Raw genomic sequence first — 23,169 nt, 5'->3', positions numbered from 1 at the left:
CGGCCTCCAGTGCCCCAGGTCCTAGAGGCGGCTGGGCCGGAGGCGGTCGCACAAAAGGAGTCCCGGGAGGCCAGCTGCCGGTCAACCATAGAGATGCGGCTCCCGCCCGCCCGGGGCCGGGAGGTAAGCGAGCGAGGGCGGGGCGGGAACTAATCGGGAGAGCAGGCGGAGCGGGCCGGAGGCAAAAGTTTCTCGAGCCCCAGGATGAAGGTGGGCCTGGGCAGTGGGAACGCTCCGGAGAAGTGCTGAAGGGAGCGCGCCGACGAGCGGGACCCCGGGGCATCCCATCAGCCGCCCCAGTGCCTCCGTCGCGTCACTGCTGTGGACCCCGCCTGGTTACTCGCTGCCTCTCCTCAGGACCATAATCTTGATGATGCTCCATCCTAAGCCTTGCAGGTTACAAAACGGCTTTCCCGTTTGCCAGCTCTTGTGACTCCCGCTCCCGCCCAATGATGTGGACGCTGTCATCGCCTCCACTTTACAGATAGGAAAGCTGAGGCCCAGAGAAGAGAAGTGATTGCATCTCCCAAAGACCACGCGGTGAGTCAGAGCCCACAGGCAAGTGGAAACCCGGGTTCCTTGGTCCCCAGGCCGGGTCTCATCCTTTCCTCGGGCCTTCTCTCTGCTCTGATTTGTCATTTCTTTAACTCAGCGCCTCTGCCCCAAAGATAAGGTCATTTCTTCTCTTGTGCCCGTCGGTGTCCCACTTCACTCCGCCTTCCAGCGGCAGAAGGGTCTCAGTCGAGACTACCCTCCTCCTTGGCTCCCCCTCTAAGGCAAATACACCACCCATGCTGGAAGATTCCTGATATTCAGTAAGTGGAGGTTGTGGTTTCCAGAGAATCCCTTGAGGGCAGAAGTGCACTGCCCCACCAGCTTCTGAATTTGGGTGATCCGGGCTTTGAGTTGCAGAATTCTCACCTGTAACCTGGTTTCCTAGCCCTAGGCCCTTGCTCGACCTCCATGACTCAGTTTCATAAAGTGATTACCATCTTATTGTTCTTATTGTCAGTCTTACTGATTACTCATTACTCCGCTTCAACTGATTTTACCCATGTGTAAGAGGACATGCAATTTAGTTGACATTCATTTCTCAGATGGGTCCCAGTGTTCAACATGAGGCCGTAGTCAATGAGCTAGAAATTTCTGCAGGTGTGCTACTTTATACGTAAGGAATCACTGGCTTGGTACTTGGTAGATACCTAGCTTTACTTTGATGCATCCCTGTGTTTACAGTTCATCCATCACTTAGAATGCCCTTATTTGTCTGGATTGCATTAGACTGTTGGTAGCTGAGTTCAGTGAAGTGGTAGTGTCGATTATCTCCACTTAGAAAGCTCCTGGTCTAAGGAGGGAGACTGATAGGTAAACAGCAGTGCGGTGTTTCTGACAGGGCCACATCCAAGATGCCATTACAGCTCCCAGAGAGAGAAGCTTGGGTGAACGATGTTAGGAAGCCGTCGTTGTGGAAGTGACATTTGTTCAGATTCTTAAAGGATAGTTAGGAGTTGGTTATCCAGACAAGCCGTAGAGATGGCAAAGGGGAAAAGGCCCATCAAGCCGGGGGCCAGGGGGTGGCTGGGGAGAGGAATGTGTGAGGATGTGGAAACAAAAGAGAATGTGATGAGTCTGGGAAATGGCAGCTCATTGGTGTGACTGGCTCAGAGATCTGTTGTGGGGAGAGATCGAAGATGAGTCTGATCAGCAGGGACCAGATCCTGAAGGAAGGGCCTTGAGCTAAGGACTAGTGAGCTCATAAGGTACTAAGAGGGGAAGGGACCTCTAAGATCCCTTGGCCCCACCCAGTCTTACTGCAGATAAGAAAACCAATATCTGGATTGCTTAATGATTTGACTGAGGTCACTCACCTCCAGAGGTATAACCAAGAGATATCCATTGGCCACAACTTCCTGTCTCTTTCCTGTATTGACCCCATTACCACTTTTACGCTTTTTGTTCCAAACCTTGTCGCAAGAGGAAAACTTCTGTGTTAACTAGATATGGCATGCTGCCATTCTAGGAAATGCGTACTTGGGCAGGCACTGGGCTGTGTACCCACACCAACTGGGGGAAAAGTGAGAGATCTCATTAGATTTTATTTTTCTTCTGGTTGATTTATCAGCACTTAAGAGGCCACAGCACCCAAGTTGGTGGTGATGACAGACCCCGTGTTGGACACACAGCCAGCTAACGGCACGGGGGAGATGGATGGACTGTGCCCTGAGCTATTGCTGATCCCCCCACCTCTCTCGAACCGTGGAATCCTGGAGCCTGTCCAGAGCCCCTGTCCTTCTGAGAACCCTCCACCTTTGCCTGGCGATCCTGGCTGCCTGCTGGTAGAGGCCACAGCAACTGGAGAGGACACAGGGAACATGGAGATCATTGTGGAAGCAGTAGCTGGAAACCTGTCCCCAGGTGCTCCGGGAGAGACCCCAGGTACAAACCTTTTTGCTAGCGGGCCAGTGGGACCAGCAGCCCTGAGTTTTTGTCTGTGCTATTTTTGATCCTTATGTATAAATGTGCTGAAGACACAAAGTAGCCTCCTATTTTTATCCTTAGAAATGTTGTAATTTGGCTTGCAGTGGGTGAATGTTGATTGAAGGCTGGCAAGGTGGTGCACAACTTGTACCAAGCTCTTGGCAGTCTCTCTCTCTGTGAGGCCTTCACATCCGCTAGGCAGGAATCCAGGAGGGAAGACCTTTCTGGCCTCTCTGCCCAATCCTTTCTCCTCTAGTGCTCAGGGATCGTTCCCTCCATGTTGACCCTCCCACCAGGAAGCACAGCCAGGGACTGGGCAAAAGGCCCAGCCTCTTTCTACCACCCAGGGTTTGGCAGGGCTTCCTAGAGGTAATCTGGTATTCCCCCGCTCTGGTTTGTTGTGAATAACATAGTTAACTCACCAAAGGCATGCCGTTAAGGGTGGGAGTTGAACATTTATATACATGCTGAAAGAAAGACTCGCCTCTTTGTTCTTCCCACATGTTCAACTTCTTATTTTTAGATATCTTTCCTGTTTTTAACAGTCATCCTCCAGCTACACTTGTACCAGTTTTCCTTGGCAGTGTGTAAAGAATACTGGGAAACGTTAGCCAATTCGATCATATAATATTTCTAAATTTGATGTGGTGAAAGAAATAATAAATTAAGAAGGAACCTGGAAAAACATTTGCAGTCTATAAGGAAGCCTTAATACTTTTAAAACTCAAAGTTTTACAATAAGGAAAAGAAACAGTATACTTTTTTTTTTGAAGGGGGGAGGAATCTACGTTGCAATTCACTGAAGAAGAAATACACATAGTCCATAACCGTAAGGATGCTTAATCTCACGAACACACAAATTCCAAATAAAAGCAACTACAAGATGCCATTTTTGTTTCTCAAATTTGGCAAATAGGTAGCACTATTTATAAAACTCGTGTTGGTGAGACTGTGGAGAAACAGGTACTATCTTATAGTTGATGGAAAGTATAAGTTAGTGTAATCTTTTGAAGTCAATTTATCTATGGAACATACTTTTTTTCTTTCTTTTTTTTTTTTTTAATGTAACATACTTTAACGTATGTGTACTTTGACTCAGGGGTGTATTTCTAGGGATTCATCCTGTAGAACTACTCAAACACATGCACAGGGATGCAGGGATAAGGATGTGTAGGGCAGCTTTATTTGCAATGCTTGGAAACAACACAGATGTCCATCAGTAAGAGCAGAATTTCCTTTTGATTTATCCATGTTCTGAAGTACCATGAACTAGACAGAAAAAAATATGAGGTAGATCTAAAGGTACTACTCTGGGTAAAACTATCTCTGATATGTAGCAAGTGAAAAAAAAAAAAAAAAAAAAGAGAGAGAGAATGGCCCCAAAGGCCTTAAAGGATGTAGACCAAATTCTGTGTGTGAAAGTGAGGTGTTTCAAAAAAAACCAAAAAAAAGGAGTTCCCATCGTGGCCCAGTGGTTAACGAATCTGACTAGGAACCATGAGGTTGCAGGTTCGATCCCTGGCCTTGCTCAGTGGGTTAACGATCTGGCGTTGCCGCAAGCTGTGGTGTAGGTCGCAGATGCGGTTCGGATCCCATGTTGCTGTGGCTGTGGTGTAGGCCGGCGGCTATAGCTCTCATTGGACCCCTAGCCTGGGAACCTCCATATGCTGCGGAAACAGCCCTAGAAAAGGCAAAAAGACCAAAAAAAAAAAAAAAGTGAGGTGTCTATTCTTTATATACTTCCCATTTGAATTGTTGCACTGAATTTTTATGTAAACAAACAAAAAATAGTGAAGAGGAAGAGGACCACCAGAATAAACATAGGATAAACCTGGGCTTCACCATGAACAAGCACGGTAGCCTTAACCTTGTAGAATCCCAGGTCCCTTTTAATGCAGTTGGAGGACCAAGGGAGAGTGAGCCCTGAGCCTTTCTTTGTCAAGGTGCTGCCCGTCGCTTAAGAAACAGCAGCAATTACTAAAATGTGATTTGGCTCATTTCAGAAAAAAGGCTCTCCATTTGATGAATTGCTGTGCCTTTGAAAATCTTCTCACAGAATCTGAAAGTAACACTGTCATGTGTTTTGTAGCTTTTATCCCCAGGCTGTCATTTTCTACTTTTGGAATTTTCTCATTTTTTTATTTGGGCAAAATATATTGCCTTTTGTTAATGCTTTCTAGATTTCATCAATGCTTATTACACTCACTCACTTCACAAATACTTATAAGTACCTACTTCCTGGGGTTTTTTTTGTGGTTTTTTTTGTTGTTGTTGTTGCTTTTTTAGGGCCACACCCACAGCATATGGAGGTTCCCAGGCTAGGGGTCGAATTGGAGCTACAGCTGCAACTCGGGGTCCCAGCTGTGTCTGTGACCTACACCACAGCTCACGGCAACACTGGATCCCCAACCCACTGAGCGAGGCCAGGGATTGAACCCTCGTCCTCATGGATACTAATTGGATTTGTTTCCGTTGCGCCACACAAGAACTCCTACGAAGTACCTACTTTGTGCCCAGTGTTATACAGGATACTGGGAATGCAAACCCACGTGCAGGATAGGCCATCCCTGACTTTATGGGGCTACAGTCCATGTGGAGAACCAGACTTACATCCATCTCCATTCCACAAATGTTAAAAGATTCACCCGCATTTTCTACTGGTAACTAATTCCTGTGAGTCTCGTTCCATCTGATTCTGTGCCTTTCTCTGTCGATCCTCTGCCTGCAGGTGTCCTGGTAAAGGTGGTGGAGGTGTACTTCTGTGAGCGCTGCGAGCAGAGCTTCGCAGAGCCCACTCTGTTGGCCCTGCACCAGTGCCCCGAGACCCTAATGCAGCCTATACAGGGCCTCACCAGCCCCCCGTGCTCTGTAGAGCTGCCCCCCAGCAACCTCACTCTCCCTGGCCCTCTGCAGGGCCAGAGTCCCCCAGATAGCCCCCTGCCATGCCCTGTGTGTAGACAAGAGTTTGCCCAACCCCAGGCCCTGAAGAGCCACTTCAAGATTCACCGGGACACTCCTGACACCTTCTCCTGCCCAGAGTCTGGCTGTGTGTTCTCTGCTCAAGATCGCAAGGGGCTCCAGCACCACCTGAGGCAGACCCACAGAGCACTCCCCGTGCCCTGCTCTTTCCGGGGCTGCCCCCTGCTCTTCGGGAGCCAGCAGGGCATGGAGCTGCACCGGCAGCTGCACTACCCTTTCCACTGCAACCATTGCAGCTTCGTGGGCTCCAACGTCAAACTCTTCCGGCAGCACCAGCGGAGCCATGGGACCAGGACACAGGGAGAACTGTCTGCAGCTCAGGGTCTTCCACCCCAGGAGCTGCTGCCAGGTATGAGGCCAAGGTCTTGTGGGAGGGGCAGTTGTTTCCAGCGCCTTGAACATATGCTTGAATACAAGAGAACCCAGAATGGCACAGAAGGACAGGGTTACTGGCTCATGTGGGAAGACATCGAGTCACTCTGGACCAGTCAGAATATATGAGATGAAGAGCAAGTCTTTGTCGGTGACAATGAATGAAGTTTGGCTTAGGCTATACTGTGGTCTAGAAGGTACTTAACGAATGTTCTCTTCTGATCCAGTTCAGAACTTTCTGAGGGCAGTGGCTGTAGCCCCTGGCAGAATGCCTGTAGATTTCCTGATAGAGCAAATGAGATTAGACAGGAGAAGCTGAGATTATTTTAAAAAGAAACCTTTTAACCTTCAAGGAGTTCCTTTCTTGGCTCGCGATTAACGAGCCAAATGAGTATCCATGAGGATGCAGATTCAATCCCCGGCCTCGCTCAGTGGGTTAAGGATCTGGCATTGCTGTGGCTGTGGCGGAGGCCAGCAGCTGCAGCTCCACGTTGACCCCTAGCCTGGGAACCTCCACGTGCCAGAAGGCCCTAAGAAGCAAAAAAGAGAGAAAGAGGGAGGGAGGGAGGAAGTGGTGCTTCAAGTGTTCTTATTGCTCTTGGTCTCAAAAAAAGGGGGAGGGTGAGTAGACGAGCAGGAGGAAATAGAGAAACCAGGCCAGGAGAGGCCAGGATCCTAATGGGAGAATCTGGCTTGCTAAGCGTCATTGGTGTTCTGGTGCAAAGAGAAGATGCCTCTTTCCTGGGAAAAAGTCATACATCTTTGCCTTTCGGAGGCAGCTGCTTCTATGATGGATAGAATGGGTTAGAGAATGCAGGGTGTGGTCCTGAATTTGCTGAGCTGGATGTTGCAGTAGAAGTTTAGAGGTCAGGGTATGGTCACAGGCACTGAGCATCAGCTGTCAGCCCTGGAGAGCTGTGCTGGGAGGGTACAGTCTACCTGTTCTCTGCTTCTGCCCTCTACTTCAGTGACCTCTGAGCTCTTGCCTTCAAGGGCTCTGAGATTTGATTTATTTTTATTCAGTTATTTTATTTTATTTTATTTTTGCTTCTTAGGGCCACACCCGCGGCATATGGAGGTTCCCAGGCTAGGGGTTGAATCGGAGCTGTAGCCGCCGGCCTACACCACAGCCACAGCCACGCCAGATGTGAGCTGTGTCTGCGACCTACACCACAGCTCACGGCAACGCCAGATCCACTGAGCAAGGCCTCATGGATACTAGTCGGGTTCCTTACCACTGAGCCACACAGAGAACTCCTTGATTTACTTTAGATTTGGAGCATTCCTGACAACTCAGCTCCTGACCTTTCTAGCTCTGTCTTGAACGGGGATAAGGTGATTTACTTAGAACCCAAGATTCCCTTAGGCTGAATTCTTCCAGCCTGTACGAGAAGCACAAGCGCTCAGCACTGCATTGGCTCCTCTAGTCATCAAGTTCTGTGTATCTGTAGCTCCCAAACTGTCCCCAGGAGAGGGAGAGCCTTCAGAGGAAGCAGGAACGCCCTTGCCTGGGCAGGAGTCAGCTGAAGAAGAGGACGTAGAGGAAGAAGAGGGTGGCAGCCAGAAGGACTCCCAGAAAGCCCTGGAGAAAGGCCAGGGGGCTCAGCAGTTGAAGGGTAAGGACATGCGGGGGCTGGAGCCTCTCGGTGGTGGGGAGAAATGGACTGGGGGGCGGGGTTCAAATCGAGGCTCCAGGGCTTGGTTTTCTGCGCTTTGGTTCAGCTCCATCAGTTGCTCATATTCCACTCTGACATGTCTAGTGGAAAAGTGATAAATGGCTACAGAGCCTGGTGACACAGGGGTAGATGGAGTTTGCTCTGGGGCTGGCTTTCCTCCGGCAGAAAGTGCTTTTGTGGGGAGAGAGAAGGTGATCTTCATATAATGAAGATGCCAGAGATTGCTGATGAGCAACCTCTGTGGTCTGCCATTGAGCCCCTAGCATTGCTTTTCCGAATCCTTGCCTCCCAGTTTTCCATCTTGGTAGAACAGCATTTGAAACCCATCCCACAGGGAGCGTGTTTACTCTCTCGGTGACTGGGAAGGGTCTGCTTATGTTTACTACCAGCTCTCTGAGCCGGAGCTCTTGAGCCAGTTTCAGAAGTAAGAAGGCTCGCCTTCTCTTGCCCCTGCTCACTCCCCATCAGGTTCTTTTCCTTCTGACCAGCCCTGCTGATTCTTCTGCCTGTCCCCATGATCAAGGGCAGGAGGCACAAGAATGCTCCAACCCGATTGTTTTTTTGAGCTTTTTTTTTTTTTTTTTTTTTCCTGTCTCTTTGCCTTTCCTAGGGCCGTTCCTGCGGCATATGCAGGTTCCCAGGCTACAGGCTGAATCAGAGCTGTTGCCGTCGGCCTCTGCCACAGCCACAGCAACGCGGGATCCGAGCCTCGTCTGCAACCTACACTACAGCTCACAGCAGCACCAGATCCCTAACCCACTGAGTGAGGCCAGGGATGGAACCTGCAACCTCATGGTTCCTAGTCGGATTTGTTAACCACTGAGCCATGACGGGAACTCCTCTTGAGCTTTTCTAAATAACGCCTCCGGAATGGCGAGTGGCTTGGGTGAAGCTCTTCCTACAGGCCACAGCAAGATCTGAGGAGTCCTTGTGATTTTGTTTCTCTGAGTACTTAAACGCCTTGTTTCTCCTCTGAGACCGCAGCGTTTGAGATGCTATTGTTTGGTTTCCTGCAGAGCAGGGTGTAAGGCCATGTGATCCATGTTTTGTCCGGGCGCGTTGTGGTTCTCCCATTGTCTGGACAGTCCCCGACCTAACCAAGACTCACTCACCCCTCTGCCTTGCCTTCTCCCAGGGGATGTGGCTTCGGGCACCGAGTCCCTCTTCAAGACCCACATGTGTCCAGAATGCAAGCGCTGCTTCAAGAAGCGGACCCACCTGGTGGAGCACCTACATCTCCACTTCCCAGACCCCAGCCTCCAGTGCCCCAACTGCCAGAAGTTCTTCACCAGCAAGAGCAAGCTCAAGACCCACCTGCTGCGGGAGCTGGGCCAGAAGGCCCACCGCTGCCCCCTGTGCCACTACAGCGCGGTGGAGAGGAATGCCCTCAACCGCCACATGGCCAGCATGCACGAGGACATTTCCAACTTCTACTCGGACACCTACGCCTGCCCCGTCTGCCGGGAGGAGTTCCGCCTCAGCCAGGCCCTTAAGGAGCACCTCAAGAGCCACACCGCAGCAGCCTCGGCGGAGCCACTGCCCCTCCGCTGCTTCCAGGAGGCCTGCAGCTACGTGGCCCCTGACCGCAAGGCCTTCGTGAAGCACCTGAAGGAGACCCATGGGCTGCGGGCCGTGGAGTGCCGCCATCACTCGTGTCCCATGCTCTTCGCCACGGCGGAAGCCATGGAGGCCCACCACAAGAGCCACTACGCCTTCCACTGCCCCCACTGTGACTTCGCCTGCTCCAACAAGCACTTGTTCCGCAAACACAAGAAGCAGGGCCATCCCGGCAGCGAAGAGCTGCGCTGCACCTTCTGCCCCTTTGCCACCTTCAACCCGGTGGCCTACCAGGACCACGTGGGCAAGATGCATGCTCACGAGAAGATCCACCAGTGCCCCGAGTGCAGCTTTGCCACGGCCCACAAGAGGGTGCTCATCCGCCACATGCTGCTGCACACCGGTGAGATGGCTTCCCCCTTCCCTCGGGTCACGGTGCTGAGGATGGCGATGGTGGAGCTCTTAGCACCGGCCAGACACGTGAAGGGCTTTGCGAATATCACCTAGGTCTCCGGACCTAGGATTCCTAGAGATAAATCAAGTCTTTGCCATTTACACACAAGCCTTCAGTCGAGTGTCACTCAGCTAGTCAACTGGTCAGGCTAGGCTTTGAGTCCAGGGACTCTGACCCGGAGCCTGTGCTCTGACTGCTGTGCTGTTGTGCACTTTTAGGGCCCTGTCCAGTTCTCCCCACCCCTAGTCAGGTCTGGATGGGCCCCCGCCCAGCCTGTTAGCAAAGAAACCCAGACCAGGACAGATGCTTTGCTTTGCAATTCAGGTTTTGTGATGTGCTGTGAGACAGGGTAAGGGAACTGAGCCATCCTTAGACGTTATAGCCTTGGCAGCCGTGATGCTGAAACACGATCCAGTCTGGTGCCCTGGAAGTTGCAGGTGTTTCAACTCAGACTCTTCATTGGTAACCTGCATTACTGATGCTTTGAGTAAAAACCAAACAGGCTTCCTGTTGTAGCATCCTCCCATCTGTGATCTCTATGGCAGCATCAGTCGATTGATAAGACATTAAAACATCTCATCTGGAGTTCCCATCATGGCTCAGGGGAAACGAATCTGACTGGCATCCATGAGGACTCAGGTTCGATCCTTGGCCTTGCTCAGTGGGTTAAGGATCTGGTGTTGCTGTGAGCTGGGGTGTAAGTCACAGATGCAGCTCACATCTGGTGTTGCTGTGGCTGTGGTGTAGGCCAGCGGCTATTGCTCCGATTTGACCCCTAGCCTGGGAACCTCCATATGCCGCAGGTGTGGCCCTAAAGAGCAGAAAAAAAATATCAAAGATTCTTCAGTCGGGAGGGCAGTTTTTAGGCTGCTTGTGGCAAAACCATTGTTCCCATGAAACAGTTCATTTCTGTTCAGGCTTTAGTCACAAAATCTCATTTTTCTGAAGCCTTTCCTAAAACCTCACATCTCTACAAACATAGTTACTTTTATTGCCCTTCACTCTGTTGTGCTACCAGAGCCTGTGTTTTTTAGAAATTGAAGGTGTGTGGCAACCCTGTGCTGTCAGATGATGGTTAGCATTTTTTTTTAGCAATAAAGTACTTTTTAATTAAGGTATGTATATTGTTGTAGTCCCCTTGTGGCTCAGCAGTAATGAACCCGACTAGTATCCATGAGGATGCAGGTTCGATCCCTGGCCTCGTTCAATGGGTTGAAGGATCCAGTGTTGCCATGGAGCTGTGCTGTAGGTCGCAGACACAGCTTGGATCCTGTGTTGCTATGGCTGTGGTGTAGGGCAGCAGCTGTAGCTCTGATTGGACCCCTAGCCTGGGAACCTCCATATGCCGCAGATGCGGCCCTAAAAAGACCAAAAAAAAAAAAAAAAAAAGGTATGTACATTGTTGTGTTAGACATGATGCTGTCGCACTTAATAGACTACAGTATAGTGTAAACATAACTTTTACATATACATGGGAAACCAAAAAGTGTGCCTTGCTTTGTTGTGCCGGTCTGGAACTGAACCCACAATTCTCTCCGAGGTAGGCCTGTGTGGTGCTTTATCGTTTACAGAGTTCTTTCACATCGATGATCTCATTTAATCCATAATAACCATCTTGTAAGAAAGGCAAGGACAGGTGAGAAACCCTGAGCATTTAAACGACCTGTGTCAGGAGCATATAGGACCAGAGCCAGGACCCCCACGCTGCTTGCCTTTCACCTTAAGGAGAGGGGCTGGGAGGGGGTCACAGGGAAGGGTTCTGGAGGAGCTTGGCCCTTCAGGTCTGAGTGCCAGGTCTTGACCAACTACAGGGACAGCTCATCCTTGAGCACTTGCTGGGCACCACTGAGGACTTTGGGACATCTCATAATGTTCATATCGACCACGTGAGGTCAATATTTTTGTCACCCCCTTCCTAGAGACCAGGAAACTGAGATGTAGAGGGGTTAAATAATCTGCCCAAGGCCACACAGTAGTAAACTGGGGCTTGAATTGTTGCTTAGGAGCTGTGTGGTTTCTCCGTGTCTCAGCTTCATCCTGTCAAAAATGGGGTAATCCTTGGAGTTCCTCTCATGCCTCAGTGGTTAACAAATCCGACTAGGAACCATGAGGTTGCAGGTTCGATCTCTGGCCTTGCTCAGTGGGTTAAGGATCCAGCGTTGCCATGAGCTGTGGTGTAGGTCGCAGATGTGGCTTGGATCCCGCGTCGCTGTGGCTCTGGCGTAGGCCAGCAGCTACAGCTCTGATGAGACCCTTGGCCTGGGAACCTCCATATGCCACAGGAGCAGCCCTAGAAAAGGCAAAAGAAAAAAAAAAGAAAAGAAAAAGAAAAATGGGGTAATCCTAACATCTGCCTCCTAAGGACTGTCATGAGGGGTCAGTAAGGAGGCATTTGCATAAAGTGCTCAGAAAGCTGCCTGGCACCTGGCGAGCTCTGTATGAATGTCAGCTATTAATATCTTTATTACTGTGTTGGACTCCAGCATCACAGTTGTTTACCACTATGTCTTCTTGCCTACATTTTTCTATTCCTCTTCTGCAAAACTGGCAGAAATTGGGCTACATGGAGCAGTGGGCCATTAGTGCTCGTAAGTTGTATGTAGAACACGTCCCGAGTGGACCTTAACGCTGATTTTCGAAGAGCTGGCTCTGCGCTTTCCCCTCATCTTCCTCCGCGGCGGGGTGGCACAGTGGTCACCTGAGACCTCAGCATCGGCACCCTGGCTTCCACTCGCGCTGGGCGGCAGGGTGAGCTGGCTGGGGAAGATGTCCATCTGCTCCCCTGGTCTGACCTGTCTTCTCTCCCCTCTCACTCCCTCCCCACCCCCAAAGGCGAGAAGCCACATAAGTGCGAGCTGTGCGACTTCACGTGCCGAGACGTGAGCTACCTGTCCAAGCACATGCTGACCCACTCCAACGCCAAGGATTACATGTGCACCGAGTGCGGCTACGTCACCAAGTGGAAGCACTACCTCAGCGTGCACATGCGGAAGCACGCGGGGGACCTCAGGTGTGAGCGCACTCGGGCCGCCCTCCCTAACCCAGCAACCTGGGGCTAAGCTCCCTGCCCTGGAGGTCAGCTCCCGGCCCCAGAGAGACTCCTAACTGCTCTCTGCTCCTGTCATCTCGCTGATCCATGTCTGTAGCTGCCCTCTGGGCCTGGGGCCCCGTCTGCACACTGAGAGCTCTCTGGGCACTGAGAAGGGTGTATAGACCCAGAGCAGAGGCCCAGAGACGAAAGTGTCACTTGAGTTCTCAGAGTCCCGTCCTGGCGAAGTAGATGGGCTGCACTTGTGGCCCTCATCCCGGCCACTTCCAAGTCCAGGCACGTTCCCCTCGGATCTGTGAATACAGCTGGCTCCAGGGTTTCTCCTTGGCTTTTGTGCCTCCGTGGGAGAGAGGGAACTAGGCATAGACACCTGCCCCCTGGGGCTGTGGCCGAGGCAGCTCCTCGGGAGTCTGCAGAAGTTTGCTGCTTCCCGCTGTCTTCCCTTTAGGAAGCAGTGTAGTGTCGTTAGAACATAAGCCTTGGAGCTCCACTCTCTCTGCCCGTCACTTCCTTTGTCACTCCAGGCAAGTTGTTCCCTTCAGTGCCTATTTCATAGGGCAGCAGAAAAGATGATTCAATTAGATAACACACGTCCAGCACTGAGTGTGGAGCCTGGCCCGTAGTAGGTATTTATGTAGCGACTGGTAGTTGCTATGATTGGTTTCCTAATGGTGATTTTCCCCCCTCACCAGATACCAGTGCAACCAGTGCTCCTATCGCTGCCACCGGGCTGATCAGCTGAGCAGCCACAAGCTGCGGCACCAGGGCAAGTCCCTGATGTGTGAGGTGTGCGCCTTCGCTTGCAAGCGGAAATATGAGCTGCAGAAGCACATGGCTTCCCAGCACCACCCCAGCGCGCCAGCGCCACTCTACCCCTGCCGCTACTGCAGCTACCAGAGCCGCCACAAGCAAGCCCTGCTGAGCCACGAGAACTGCAAGCACACCCGCCTCCGCGAGTTCCGCTGTGCCCTCTGTGACTACCGCACCTTCAGCAACACCACCCTCTTCTTCCACAAGCGCAAGGCCCATGGCTACGTGCCTGGGGACCAGGTCTGGCAGCTCCGCTACGGCAGCCAGGAACCAGAGGGGGCCGGGCAGTGCCCAACACCCCCGCCAGGCTCCGAGCCCTCGAGCCAGTTGTCTGCCCAGCCTGAAGGGCAAGAGCACACCTCGGAGACTGTGGTGGACCCCAGGTTGGACCAGGCCCTGCCAGAGACCAGCGAGGAGGACAGTGCTGGGAGACAGGACGGCGGCGAGGCTCCCCGGGCGGATGACCTGGTTGGCAGCCCCAGCCCAGCGGAGGTAGATGAGGGCGGCTGCACGCTGCACCTGGAGGCCCTGGGGGTGGAGCTGGAGCCCGTGGCCGACCCACCCCTTGAGGAGATCACCGAAACAGCTCCTGAGGCATTCAGGACCCTGGAGCCCTCCGGGCCTCTGAGGCTGGAAGGGCCAGATGGAACCCTGACAGAGCTGTCTACCTTTGAAGGTGCCGGCACCTCCGGCCTGGGTACCGAAGAGGAGCCCATTCTGGAAAAGCCAGTTTCTGAGCCCCCTACAAATGCGCCTTCCTCAGAGGAGCCCCCTAACAGCTGGGCGGAAACCTTCAAGGCAACGCCCCCCACGGAGACAGCACCCCTGCCCCAGTTCCCTGAATCAGAGTCCTTGCTCAAGGCCCTAAGAAGGCAGGACAAAGAGCAGGCAGAGGCGCTGGTGCTGGAGGGGCGGGTTCAGATGGTAGTGATACAGGGCGAGGGGCGGGCTTTCCGCTGCCCGCACTGCCCTTTCATCACCCGCCGGGAGAAGGCGCTGAGTCTGCACTCCAGGACCGGGTGCCAGGGCCGCCGAGAGCCCCTGGTGTGCCCTGAGTGTGGGGCCAGCTTCAAGCAGCAGCGCGGCCTCAGCACCCACCTGCTGAAGAAGTGTCCTGTTCTGCTTAGAAAGAACAAGGGCTTGCCCAGACCAGATTCGCCCATCCCTGTGCATCCTCTGCCCGTGGACACCCTGGCCTCAGGGGATGCAGCAGGTGGGAAGCCCCCACCTGCACCCTTAGAAATAGAGATCGCGCTCCCGAAAGATGCTCCTCCTGAGCCTCCTGGGGAGCCAGGAAAGCTAGAGGAGCCTCTTGCCGCCCTCTCGGGCTCCGCAGTCTCTCCTGCAGGAGACTCCTTGCCCACCGAGGCCCCTGAGAAGTTCCACTTCGAGCAGGGCAAGTTTCACTGCAACTCGTGTGCGTTCCTTTGCTCGCGCCTCTCCTCCATTACCTCTCACGTGGCTGAAGGCTGCCGGGGCGGACGGGGCGGTGGTGGAAAGCGAGGGGCCTCCCAGACCCAGCCTGTTGTGTCCCCGCTGAGCAGTGGAGACTCTGCTTCCCTGAGCAGTGGGGGTACAGAGCGCAGCCCTGGTGGCGGGGACACCACTCGGCTTCCAAAGCAGAAGGGGGCCCGCTTCTCCTGCCCCACATGTCCCTTTAGCTGCCATCAAGAGCGGGCCCTGAGGACTCACCAGACCCGCGGCTGCCCCCTCGAGCCGTCGGGAGAGCTGCGCTGTGGCCTCTGCCCCTTCACAGCTCCTGCACCTGCTGCCCTGCGGCTCCACCAGAAGCGGAGGCACCCCGCCGCAGCCGGGGCCCGCGGCCCCCGGCCCCCGCTTCAGTGTGCGGACTGTGGCTTCACCTGTAAACAGAGCCGGTGCCTCCAGCAGCACCGGCGGCTCAAGCATGAGGGAGTGAAGCCTCATCAGTGCCTTTTCTGTGACTTTTCCACCACCAGACGGTACCGGTTGGAGGCTCACCAGTCCCGACACACTGGGGTTGGCCGCATCCCCTGCAGCTCCTGTCCCCAGACATTTGGTACCAACTCAAAACTGCGCCTGCACCGACTGAGGGTCCACGACAAGACACCGACCCACTTCTGTCCACTCTGCGACTACAGCGGCTACCTTCGCCACGACATCACACGCCACGTCAACAGCTGCCACCAGGGCACCCCAGCCTTTGCCTGCCCCCAGTGCGAGGCCCAGTTCAGCTCCGAGACGGCGCTCAAGCAGCACACTCTGCGCCGGCACCCCGAGCCGACGCCTCCAGCCCCCGGCTCTCCCGCGGAGGCCACCGAGGGCCCCCTGCACTGCTCCCACTGTGGGCTGCTGTGCCCCAGCCCCGCCAGCCTGCGGGGGCACACCCGGAAACAGCACCCCCGGCTCGAGTGTGGGGCCTGTCAGGAGGCCTTCCCCAGCCGGCCGGCACTGGACGAGCACCGGAGGCGGCAGCATTTCAGCCACCGCTGCCAGCTCTGTGACTTTGCTGCCCGGGAGCGGGTGGGCCTGGTGAAGCACTACTTGGAACAGCATGAGGAGACCTCGGCCACAGCAGTGGCCTCAGCTGGGGATGGGGACGCCGGCCAGCCCCCTCTACGCTGCCCCTTTTGTGACTTTGCGTGCCGCCATCAGCTCGTGCTAGATCACCACGTGAAAGGGCACGGGGGCACCCGGCTGTACAAATGCACTGACTGCGCTTACAGCACCAAGAACCGGCAGAAGATCACCTGGCACAGCCGCATCCACACTGGAGAAAAGCCCTACCGCTGTCACCTCTGTCCCTATGCCTGTGCTGACCCCTCCCGCCTCAAGGTAAGGACAGGGACTGTGGGGTTTGCGAACAGAAGGACTGCAGGCTGTGCGTTCCTTCTGTGGCACAAGAGAACCACCTGGGTTCTCTAATCCCAGCTCTTCTGAATATTAGCTCTGGGACTTTGGTCCAGTCCCTTAACTTCTCCGGGCCTCAGATTCCTCCTCTGTGAAAAGGGGATAATACTCCATAGGGTTGTTGCAAAGGTAAAATTCCATGATACATGCTTGGCATGTGATGAAGTCATGCAGTAATAGGTTGGGAGTAATCTAGATAATAACAGCAAACGCTTATTGAACACTTCCACTGTATCTCAGACACTAATAATCCTTTCAAAAATAGGAGATATGATTACTTATACTCGTTCCCATTTTACAGAATAATCTGAGAATTAGAGGTCAGGGCGCCCAAAGACACGTGTTCAGTGGCAGAGCTGAGATAGGGCAGACCTGGGGGCAGGCCCAGTGGGTTAGGATGGTGTCGTAGGAACTGGCCAAGGGGTGCCAGTGGGGGAGAATGGGTGGGAGTGGAGCAGGGAACAGGATTATCTGCCAACAGCGTCTCTGCCTGCTTGCCCCATTTCCACATCCACCGAGTACCAAAGGGTGCCCATTTTCTGGGTGGACTCTTTGCTCTTCCCTCCTCCAGTATCACATGCGGATCCACAAGGAGGAACGGAAGTACCTGTGCCCCGACTGTGGCTACAAGTGCAAGTGGGTCAACCAGCTCAAGTACCACATGACCAAGCACACAGGTGAGTCGGGGTGGTTTGGACAGGCCCAAGGGGTTCCCCTGTTACCTGAGGTGGTGTCTGTCCTTGCTCACAGTCATGGAACATCAGTGTTCACATCGAGGGGAATGAGTAGGCTGAAAAGCCAGAATAGCTTCCCAACCCACTGAAAACCTATCAGAATCAGGGGAGAGATGAAGCTGAGAGTCTGGGATGCATCCTTTGCAAAAGCTTCCCTGGGGATTGTGGCACAAGGCCGCCCACCTGCTGCTGAGAACCCCCCAACTCAAACATGAGGGACGGAGTGGGTCTGCCTGGTCCATACAGAGACAGGATGAAACTGTCATGAGTGGGGAGAAGAAAGTAGAAGGGTCACCCGTTTTAACTTGTCCTTCTCCTGGCTGCAGAGTCCATGAGGAGTGTGACCGATGGCGTGCCTGGGATTGTTGCATGTGGGCCCCTTGTGTGGAGGAATTAACCAGATGCATTTCAGAGCCCTCTGCATCTATGAATGCCACTTCTGTTGCCTTTACCCCTTCCCTCATAAGCATTTTCTTTTACTTCTTGCGTCAAACAAGGAGTTGTATTTTAATGGATTCCTAGTTCCATGTGTACTCCCTGACCAAAGGGAGGTTGGAACTCCCCATGTAGAAACCCTAGTATATTTGAGTATTTATCGCTGTCAGATGGCTACTTGGGGGTCCGGGTAGTTATCAGCATCCATTGAGTACCCGCTGTATACAAGGAGCTGTGTTGGGAGAAGGGCACACCTGTGGCATGTGTTCCTTATGTCCCAAGATCACTTTGACTCTTCTGGTTCCACCCATCCTTGTTCCACCTCCTTCTGTGGTGATTTTGTTCCCTGTCCTACAGGACTGAAACCATACCAGTGTCCTGAGTGTGAGTACTGCACCAACCGGGCCGACGCGCTGCGCGTGCACCAGGAGACGCGGCACCGGGAAGCGCGGGCCTTCATGTGTGAGCAGTGCGGCAAGGCCTTCAAGACGCGCTTCCTACTGCGCACCCACCTGCGCAAGCACAGTGAGGCCAAGCCCTACGTGTGCAACGTGTGCCACCGTGCGTTCCGCTGGGCCGCAGGCCTGCGCCATCATGCCCTCACCCACACTGACCGCCACCCGTTCTTCTGCCGCCTGTGCAGCTACAAGGCCAAGCAGAAATTCCAGGTGGTCAAGCACGTGCGCAGACACCACCCTGACCAGGCTGACCCAAGCCAGGGCGTTGGCAAAGACCCCACCACCCCCACGGTGCACCTGCATGACGTGCAGTTGGAGGGTCCCAGCCCTCCTGCTCCCGCTGCTCCCCCCACCGGACCTGAGGGCTGAGAGCCTCCCCAGATAAGAAGAGGGTGTGGGCACGTGCGGTGCAGACTGGAGCCGGAGCCAGCCTGGGAGCTCAGGGCCCAAGGAAGGGCTGGCTTCAAGGTGCCAGGGAGGCTGGAACCCTCCTGGGACTCTGGCTGTAGTACTTGGAAGTTGACATAAAAGGGAGACATGGACCACAAATTGGCTTCTCTTGAGGCACACTGTGTTTTTAACCTATGAATTCCTAATTTTTTTTCACCATCACTTCGCCAAAGTCCCTGCCTATAAGATCGTGATTTTACCCATTTCATCTTTTCTTTCCTTCTTACCGTGTCAAGTCCTGTTTTCCTTCAGCATCCTCAAAACAGTTGTATCTAACTGCATGTGCTGTTGTGCCCACTGCTGTGTAACGCATGGTAAATGATCTGTAGCTCGTATAGACTCGTCCAAGTCCCTGACCTCACACTGCCCTGCTGTCATCTCAGTCTGCCCCGTCCCCTCTCAGACCTCTGTCTCTCCTTTGTCTCCTTCCGTCTTCACCGAGTGATTGATTCTAAAACAGGCCTACGTCTGCCTTCTTCTCTCTGTTCTTGAGCCCGAATCGGCCCTTGCCCTGCTCCAGCTAGAGAGGGAGGATTGCCCCCCAGGAAGCATCCTCCCAGAAGCAGCTTAATTCAGCATCCACCCCAGACTGGCTCAGCAGCTACATGAGAGTTAAAGCACAAGGACAGGGTGAAAGGCAGACGGCTGGGGAGGTAGATCTCTAACCCAGAATTCCATCACTGCCTCACAATGACTGTGGAAGTAACCATCGAAACTGAAACATACTGGGAAAGTTGAAAGCGGTGCTATTAATAATTATGCTGAGACATCAGACATAAACCAGGACTATACCAGGCAAAGTCTTCAGGAGGGCTGGGATCACATAGCTCCTTTTTTTTCTTTGTTTTTTTTGTTTTGTTTTGTTTTGTTTTTTAGTGCCACACTAGCAGCATATTGGAGATTCCCAGGCTAGGGATCTAATTAGAGCTACAGCTGCTGGCCTGTGCCACAGCCGCATCTGCGATTACACCACAGCTCACAGCAACATGGGATGGGATCGCAAAATGCTTTGTCTCCTCCTTTTGCTCCTTTTTCCCCTTAGAAGCCATACTGATTACCCTTTCTGTGTAGTATGTTGGGGGGGGGGGCAGTGGCTGGAAACCTTGTTTTTCCACCTTTTCCCTACCCTACTCATGTACCCAAATGTCCCCAACCCTTGTTCTTGCCCAGCAATGAGAGGCCATGCTCAAGCCAGTTTTGGAGAGAAGTTCTATTTATACCGGTGGGGCTGGGGAGAAGCAGTCCACTGGGGACTCTGAGGACCATTCACTGTTCTCTTGAGTGTCATTGTACAGTCTTGAGGTCAGATCTTCCCCAGCCTTTGCCTGGGGAGCCTCGAGGCTCGCTTTCTCCTTCCTCTGGCTCTGGACTTGAGGAATTGGGAGTGGAGGAGATAGTGCCTCTCTGAATCTTTCTGCCCCAAGCCCCTCTCTGGATTTCTAGCTGCACTCCGCCTTTGAGCCAGAGTGGGTGGGAAAGAGGAGTCCTGGATCTGGGTATGGCAGTGAGCCTACAGCAAGAGGAAGCCAGGAACTCCAGTATAGAGGATGCAGAGGGAAGAGACAGGAGTGATGACAGAGGCTTGGGGAAAGGGAAGAGAAGGTGAAACATAGGTCCTTGTCAGGAAAGCTGAAGTAATTGCCTAGGAAATACTCAGCCCAGCTCTGAGTATTTTCACCAGCTCTGTTTGCTTTCTGGAGCACACGTCCAGGTTTCCCTTATTATCTAAAGCCAGCGCACCCACCCTTCCTGTGAAATGCCCACCTTAAGATTCAACCCCCTCTATCCCTTCCCGGATGCAGATGTGCACGAAGATGGAGGCTGGGTGGAGGCTGATGCCATCCTTGGAGAGCAGGTGTATGTGGCGGTAACCTGGAAGGGGACAGGAGGACAGCATTAGGAAGGCAGCCAGAGCTGCGGCGCGGGCCAGGGCGGGAGGGACTGGCTCACCTTGCTGCATGCAGTTCCAGGGCAGGGTGTACTGACCGACGAAGTCGTTTCGGGATTTCCAGTCATAATCTTTTACCACAAAACGCAGCAGGGCCAGTTCAGGTACCAGGACCCGGAAGCAGAGGGTCTGCCCCCAGTAGGGATTAAAACCTGAGCGGGGAGAGAGGCAGCGAGGGAAGGAGTGAAGAAACAGACGTTGTTGACCCTGCCGGCTCGCTTTCCCTGTGTCCTCTCGCTGATTTTCTTGGCAGTCACCATTTCACAGGTGAGGAAATGGAGGCGCAGAGCCCTTAAGCAGTTTGCCTAGGTCATCGGAGCTTGTAAATGAGGGGCCTGGATTCAGACCCAAGATGTCCAAGTCCTCTTTCTTCGTCCTGTTCCACGCTGCCTCCCATGGAGGTGGCGGGAGAGGGGACTGTACTTAAAGGAGGGCCAGGTGGTAGGAAAACAACAGCCGTGCTCCCCCCACCCCATCCCCGGCGCTGCCCAGTCTCACCATTGTTCTCCACGTAGCTGGTCTCTTGCCGGGCTGTGTCTGGGCGGACGCCAAAGATCTCCACTCTCACCAGTGGATCCACAATGGACCCCTCTTTGCTGTCGTCCACTTTGGGGAGTTGCTGACCACTGATTACCTGCAACCAGGGCTCTGGAACCTCACTAGTTCCTGCTCAGCCCAGCCCCCCTCCAGTTCTCAACCCTGGGTGGGGGAGGAGGAAGGCTGAGGGGAGGGGGGTCACAGGACCCTGGGCTCTAGCTTTTGGGTTTGCAGAGCTAATTCTCATGGGTAATGTACTTTCTTCTGGTACCTTATCTGCTATTTAAAATGAGAATTCCTGTTGTGGCTCAGCAGAAACGAAGCTGACTAGCATCCATGAGGACGCAGGTTCGATGCCTTGTTCAGTGGGTTAAGGATCTGGCATTGCCATGAGCTGTGGTGTAGCTTGCAGATGCAGCTCGCATCTGGTGTTGCTGTGGCTATGATGTAGGTTAGCGGCTACAGCTCCAATCCAACCCCTAGCCTGGGAACCTCCATATGCCGAGGATGTGGCCCTAGAAAGACTAAAATAAAATGCATCCAAGTAGAAATTTGGTTTGAAAGTGGGTGCTTCCACAGCAAACCTTCTGTAGGACTCATGAAGCCCTAGACCCTGGGGTTAGCGCTTCACATTAATCACAACAGCCCTGTGGGATGGGTGGTATCACGACCCTGGTTTTGAAGGTGAGGAGATGACGGTTAAGCAGTTTTCCCCACATTACACAACTAGTAAATGGGTTTGAATCCAGGCAACTGGCTCCAAGGTCCATGCAGCCTCTCCAGAGGAGCTTTTCACCCATTATACTCCCGTCAGACCAAGCCACTCTGCCCCCACCAACCTCCCCCATCCCCAGCCTCTACCTCAGCTATCCCAGTTTCCTCCCAACAGTTTCTCTTTCCATTATACCTGGATTAGGAGGGTCTGGGCTTTGGAAGGGCTGATGGGCCTCTCGGGGTGGAAGGAACTCTGAGCGTCACGCAGGAAGTCTGGCTTCAGCACGTAGCCACAGCCAGCGTTCTGGCGAAAGAGCCCATCACAGAGGTCCATCTCAAGCCCCGCAGTCTGCATATTCATGGCCACTGAGGGCCCGGGAGAAAAGGGAAGGATTCACCATGGGGGCCAGCCAGCCCCCGCTTCCGGGAGTTAGACAGACACGTGGAGTGTGAAAGGGCTGCTGGGAACTCCATGGGAGCACCTTCCTCAGCTAGCACGCTTCTCAGAGCATCCCCGGCCCCAGCCCTCACCTGCCAGGGATTTACTTCCCACCTGCTCCCCTTCCATTCGCTTCCCCCTGTTCCCACCGCCCCCTCACCCATCTGGCAGCCTGCATTCCAGAATTCTTGCGGGTTGTAGTTGGATGAATCTGTCCTCAGGCCACCAGGATACACACGGCTTAACTGCCAGGTGTTGTGCTGCACAAACTCATTGCCTGTAAAGTGGGTGTGGGGATGGGGTGCTAGTGGGTGGGATGGATGCTCCTCTTCCCTGGTGCCAAGGACCCTGCCCACCCACTTCACTCTTCTCTCCAGCATCTCTGAAGGCTGGCTCTAGAGAGCTTGGCTGTGCCTCTTGCTGTTCCATGCAGACCATCTCCCACAGCCTGCTTCCTCCTGGAGCCTTCAGCCCACAAGCCACACTCCTGTCCCTTGCCTGGTCTGAGGAGTTGCTTGGCTCCCCATCCCTCCTCACCTCCCCCGTCCTCTTTCTTGGCACTCATCTGCCTGCCCAGCAGTCCTGACTCTACTCATCCCAATTCCTCCCCTACCTCCCCCTTTTAGTCCTGACCGGACTCCTTGATGAGGCTCTTGGCCTTGGCTTCAGAGAAAGATGATATTTCATAGAAGCGATAGTGCTCCCTCGAATGAGCGAAGCTGTAGAATGAGACCGCCTTCAAGTAGACAACCAGGGCAGAGAGGGCTGGACACAAGATGGCCTTGACTTTCTAGAAGAGGAGACAGTAGAGAGGAAGATGGAATTGAAGCATCAGCAGTCGGAGAGGGCAGAAGCCAGTGGCCAAGATCTGTGCTTCCCCACCCAGCCTAAGCCTCTGCCCACTGCCTCCCCACTGTAGTCTCCCTCCTGCCTCACCTGATTGGGAAAGAGAAGGACCCCAGGCTTGGAAATAGGAGCCTGGGTCATAATCTCACAACACAAAGGCGAACACAACAGCGGGCACCTCACAACCTGAGGATGGGAATGGGAATAAAGGCTGTCTCTAGATACTGATGGGATCAGTTTCAGCCTCTGGGCTTGAAGGGTCTGCTCTATGTTACTTTGCAGGTAATGGGTTTTAAATTCATTATTATTATTAAACAGGAGTTCTCGTCTTGGTGCAGCGGAAA

General features: G+C 53.5%; 2 protein-coding genes across 22 annotated transcripts in view; one reads left to right on the top strand and one right to left on the bottom strand.

The window, feature by feature from the left end:
- Positions 1-17: 17 nt before the first annotated feature.
- Positions 18-18,676, top strand: ZNF142 (zinc finger protein 142). Of its 12 annotated transcripts, none has more exons than XM_085000399.1 (10): positions 18-123; positions 425-540; positions 2,123-2,436; positions 5,728-5,806; positions 7,281-7,445; positions 8,641-9,465; positions 12,349-12,526; positions 13,258-16,189; positions 16,836-16,941; positions 17,791-18,676. In XM_085000399.1, the coding sequence occupies exons 6-10, from the start codon at positions 8,682-8,684 to the stop codon at positions 18,258-18,260; spliced, it is 4,470 nt and encodes a 1,489-aa protein (XP_084856525.1). In that variant the 5' UTR covers positions 18-123; positions 425-540; positions 2,123-2,436; positions 5,728-5,806; positions 7,281-7,445; positions 8,641-8,681; the 3' UTR covers positions 18,261-18,676. The 12 variants fall into 12 exon arrangements, with proteins under 12 accessions (XP_084856525.1, XP_084856524.1, XP_020932137.2 ...); XM_085000398.1 differs by having other exon boundaries at positions 5,694-5,806; XM_021076478.2 differs by having other exon boundaries at positions 5,207-5,806.
- Positions 11,950-23,169, bottom strand: part of PLCD4 (phospholipase C delta 4) — a 35,302-nt gene continuing 24,082 nt past the window's right edge. For 4 of the 10 annotated variants that reach the window (XM_084998284.1, NM_214052.1, XM_084998285.1 and 1 more), the window contains 6 exon segments: positions 22,613-22,769; positions 22,140-22,256; positions 21,734-21,906; positions 20,788-20,923; positions 20,292-20,441; positions 19,537-20,213 (listed from right to left, as the gene is read on the bottom strand). In XM_084998284.1, coding sequence (XP_084854410.1) covers positions 20,107-20,213; positions 20,292-20,441; positions 20,788-20,923; positions 21,734-21,906; positions 22,140-22,256; positions 22,613-22,769 — 840 coding nt within the window. In that variant the 3' untranslated portion in view covers positions 19,537-20,106. 10 annotated transcript variants of the gene reach the window in all.

The sequence above is a fragment of the Sus scrofa genome, chromosome 15 (genome assembly GCF_054392235.1).
Source record: "Sus scrofa isolate SSC_HxYL_T2T_F1_AM1 chromosome 15, Sscrofa_HxYL_maternal_Yorkshire_Landrace_v2.0, whole genome shotgun sequence".
Classification (NCBI taxonomy): domain Eukaryota; kingdom Metazoa; phylum Chordata; class Mammalia; order Artiodactyla; family Suidae; genus Sus; species Sus scrofa.
Note: the sequence above shows the minus strand (reverse complement) of the source record. Positions and strands in the feature narration are given on the sequence as shown.

What these genes read in the sequence shown, in the direction of transcription:
- ZNF142 (XM_021076478.2), top strand. Translation starts at nt 2,157, where the DNA reads ATGACAGACCCCGTGTTGGACACACAGCCAGCTAACGGCACGGGGGAG. An exon ending in ACCCCAGGAGCTGCTGCCAG is followed by an intron (nt 5,807 to 7,280) that starts GTATGAGGCCAA and finishes GTGTATCTGTAG; the next exon opens with CTCCCAAACTGTCCCCAGGA. An exon ending in CTGACCCCTCCCGCCTCAAG is followed by an intron (nt 16,190 to 16,835) that starts GTAAGGACAGGG and finishes TCCCTCCTCCAG; the next exon opens with TATCACATGCGGATCCACAA.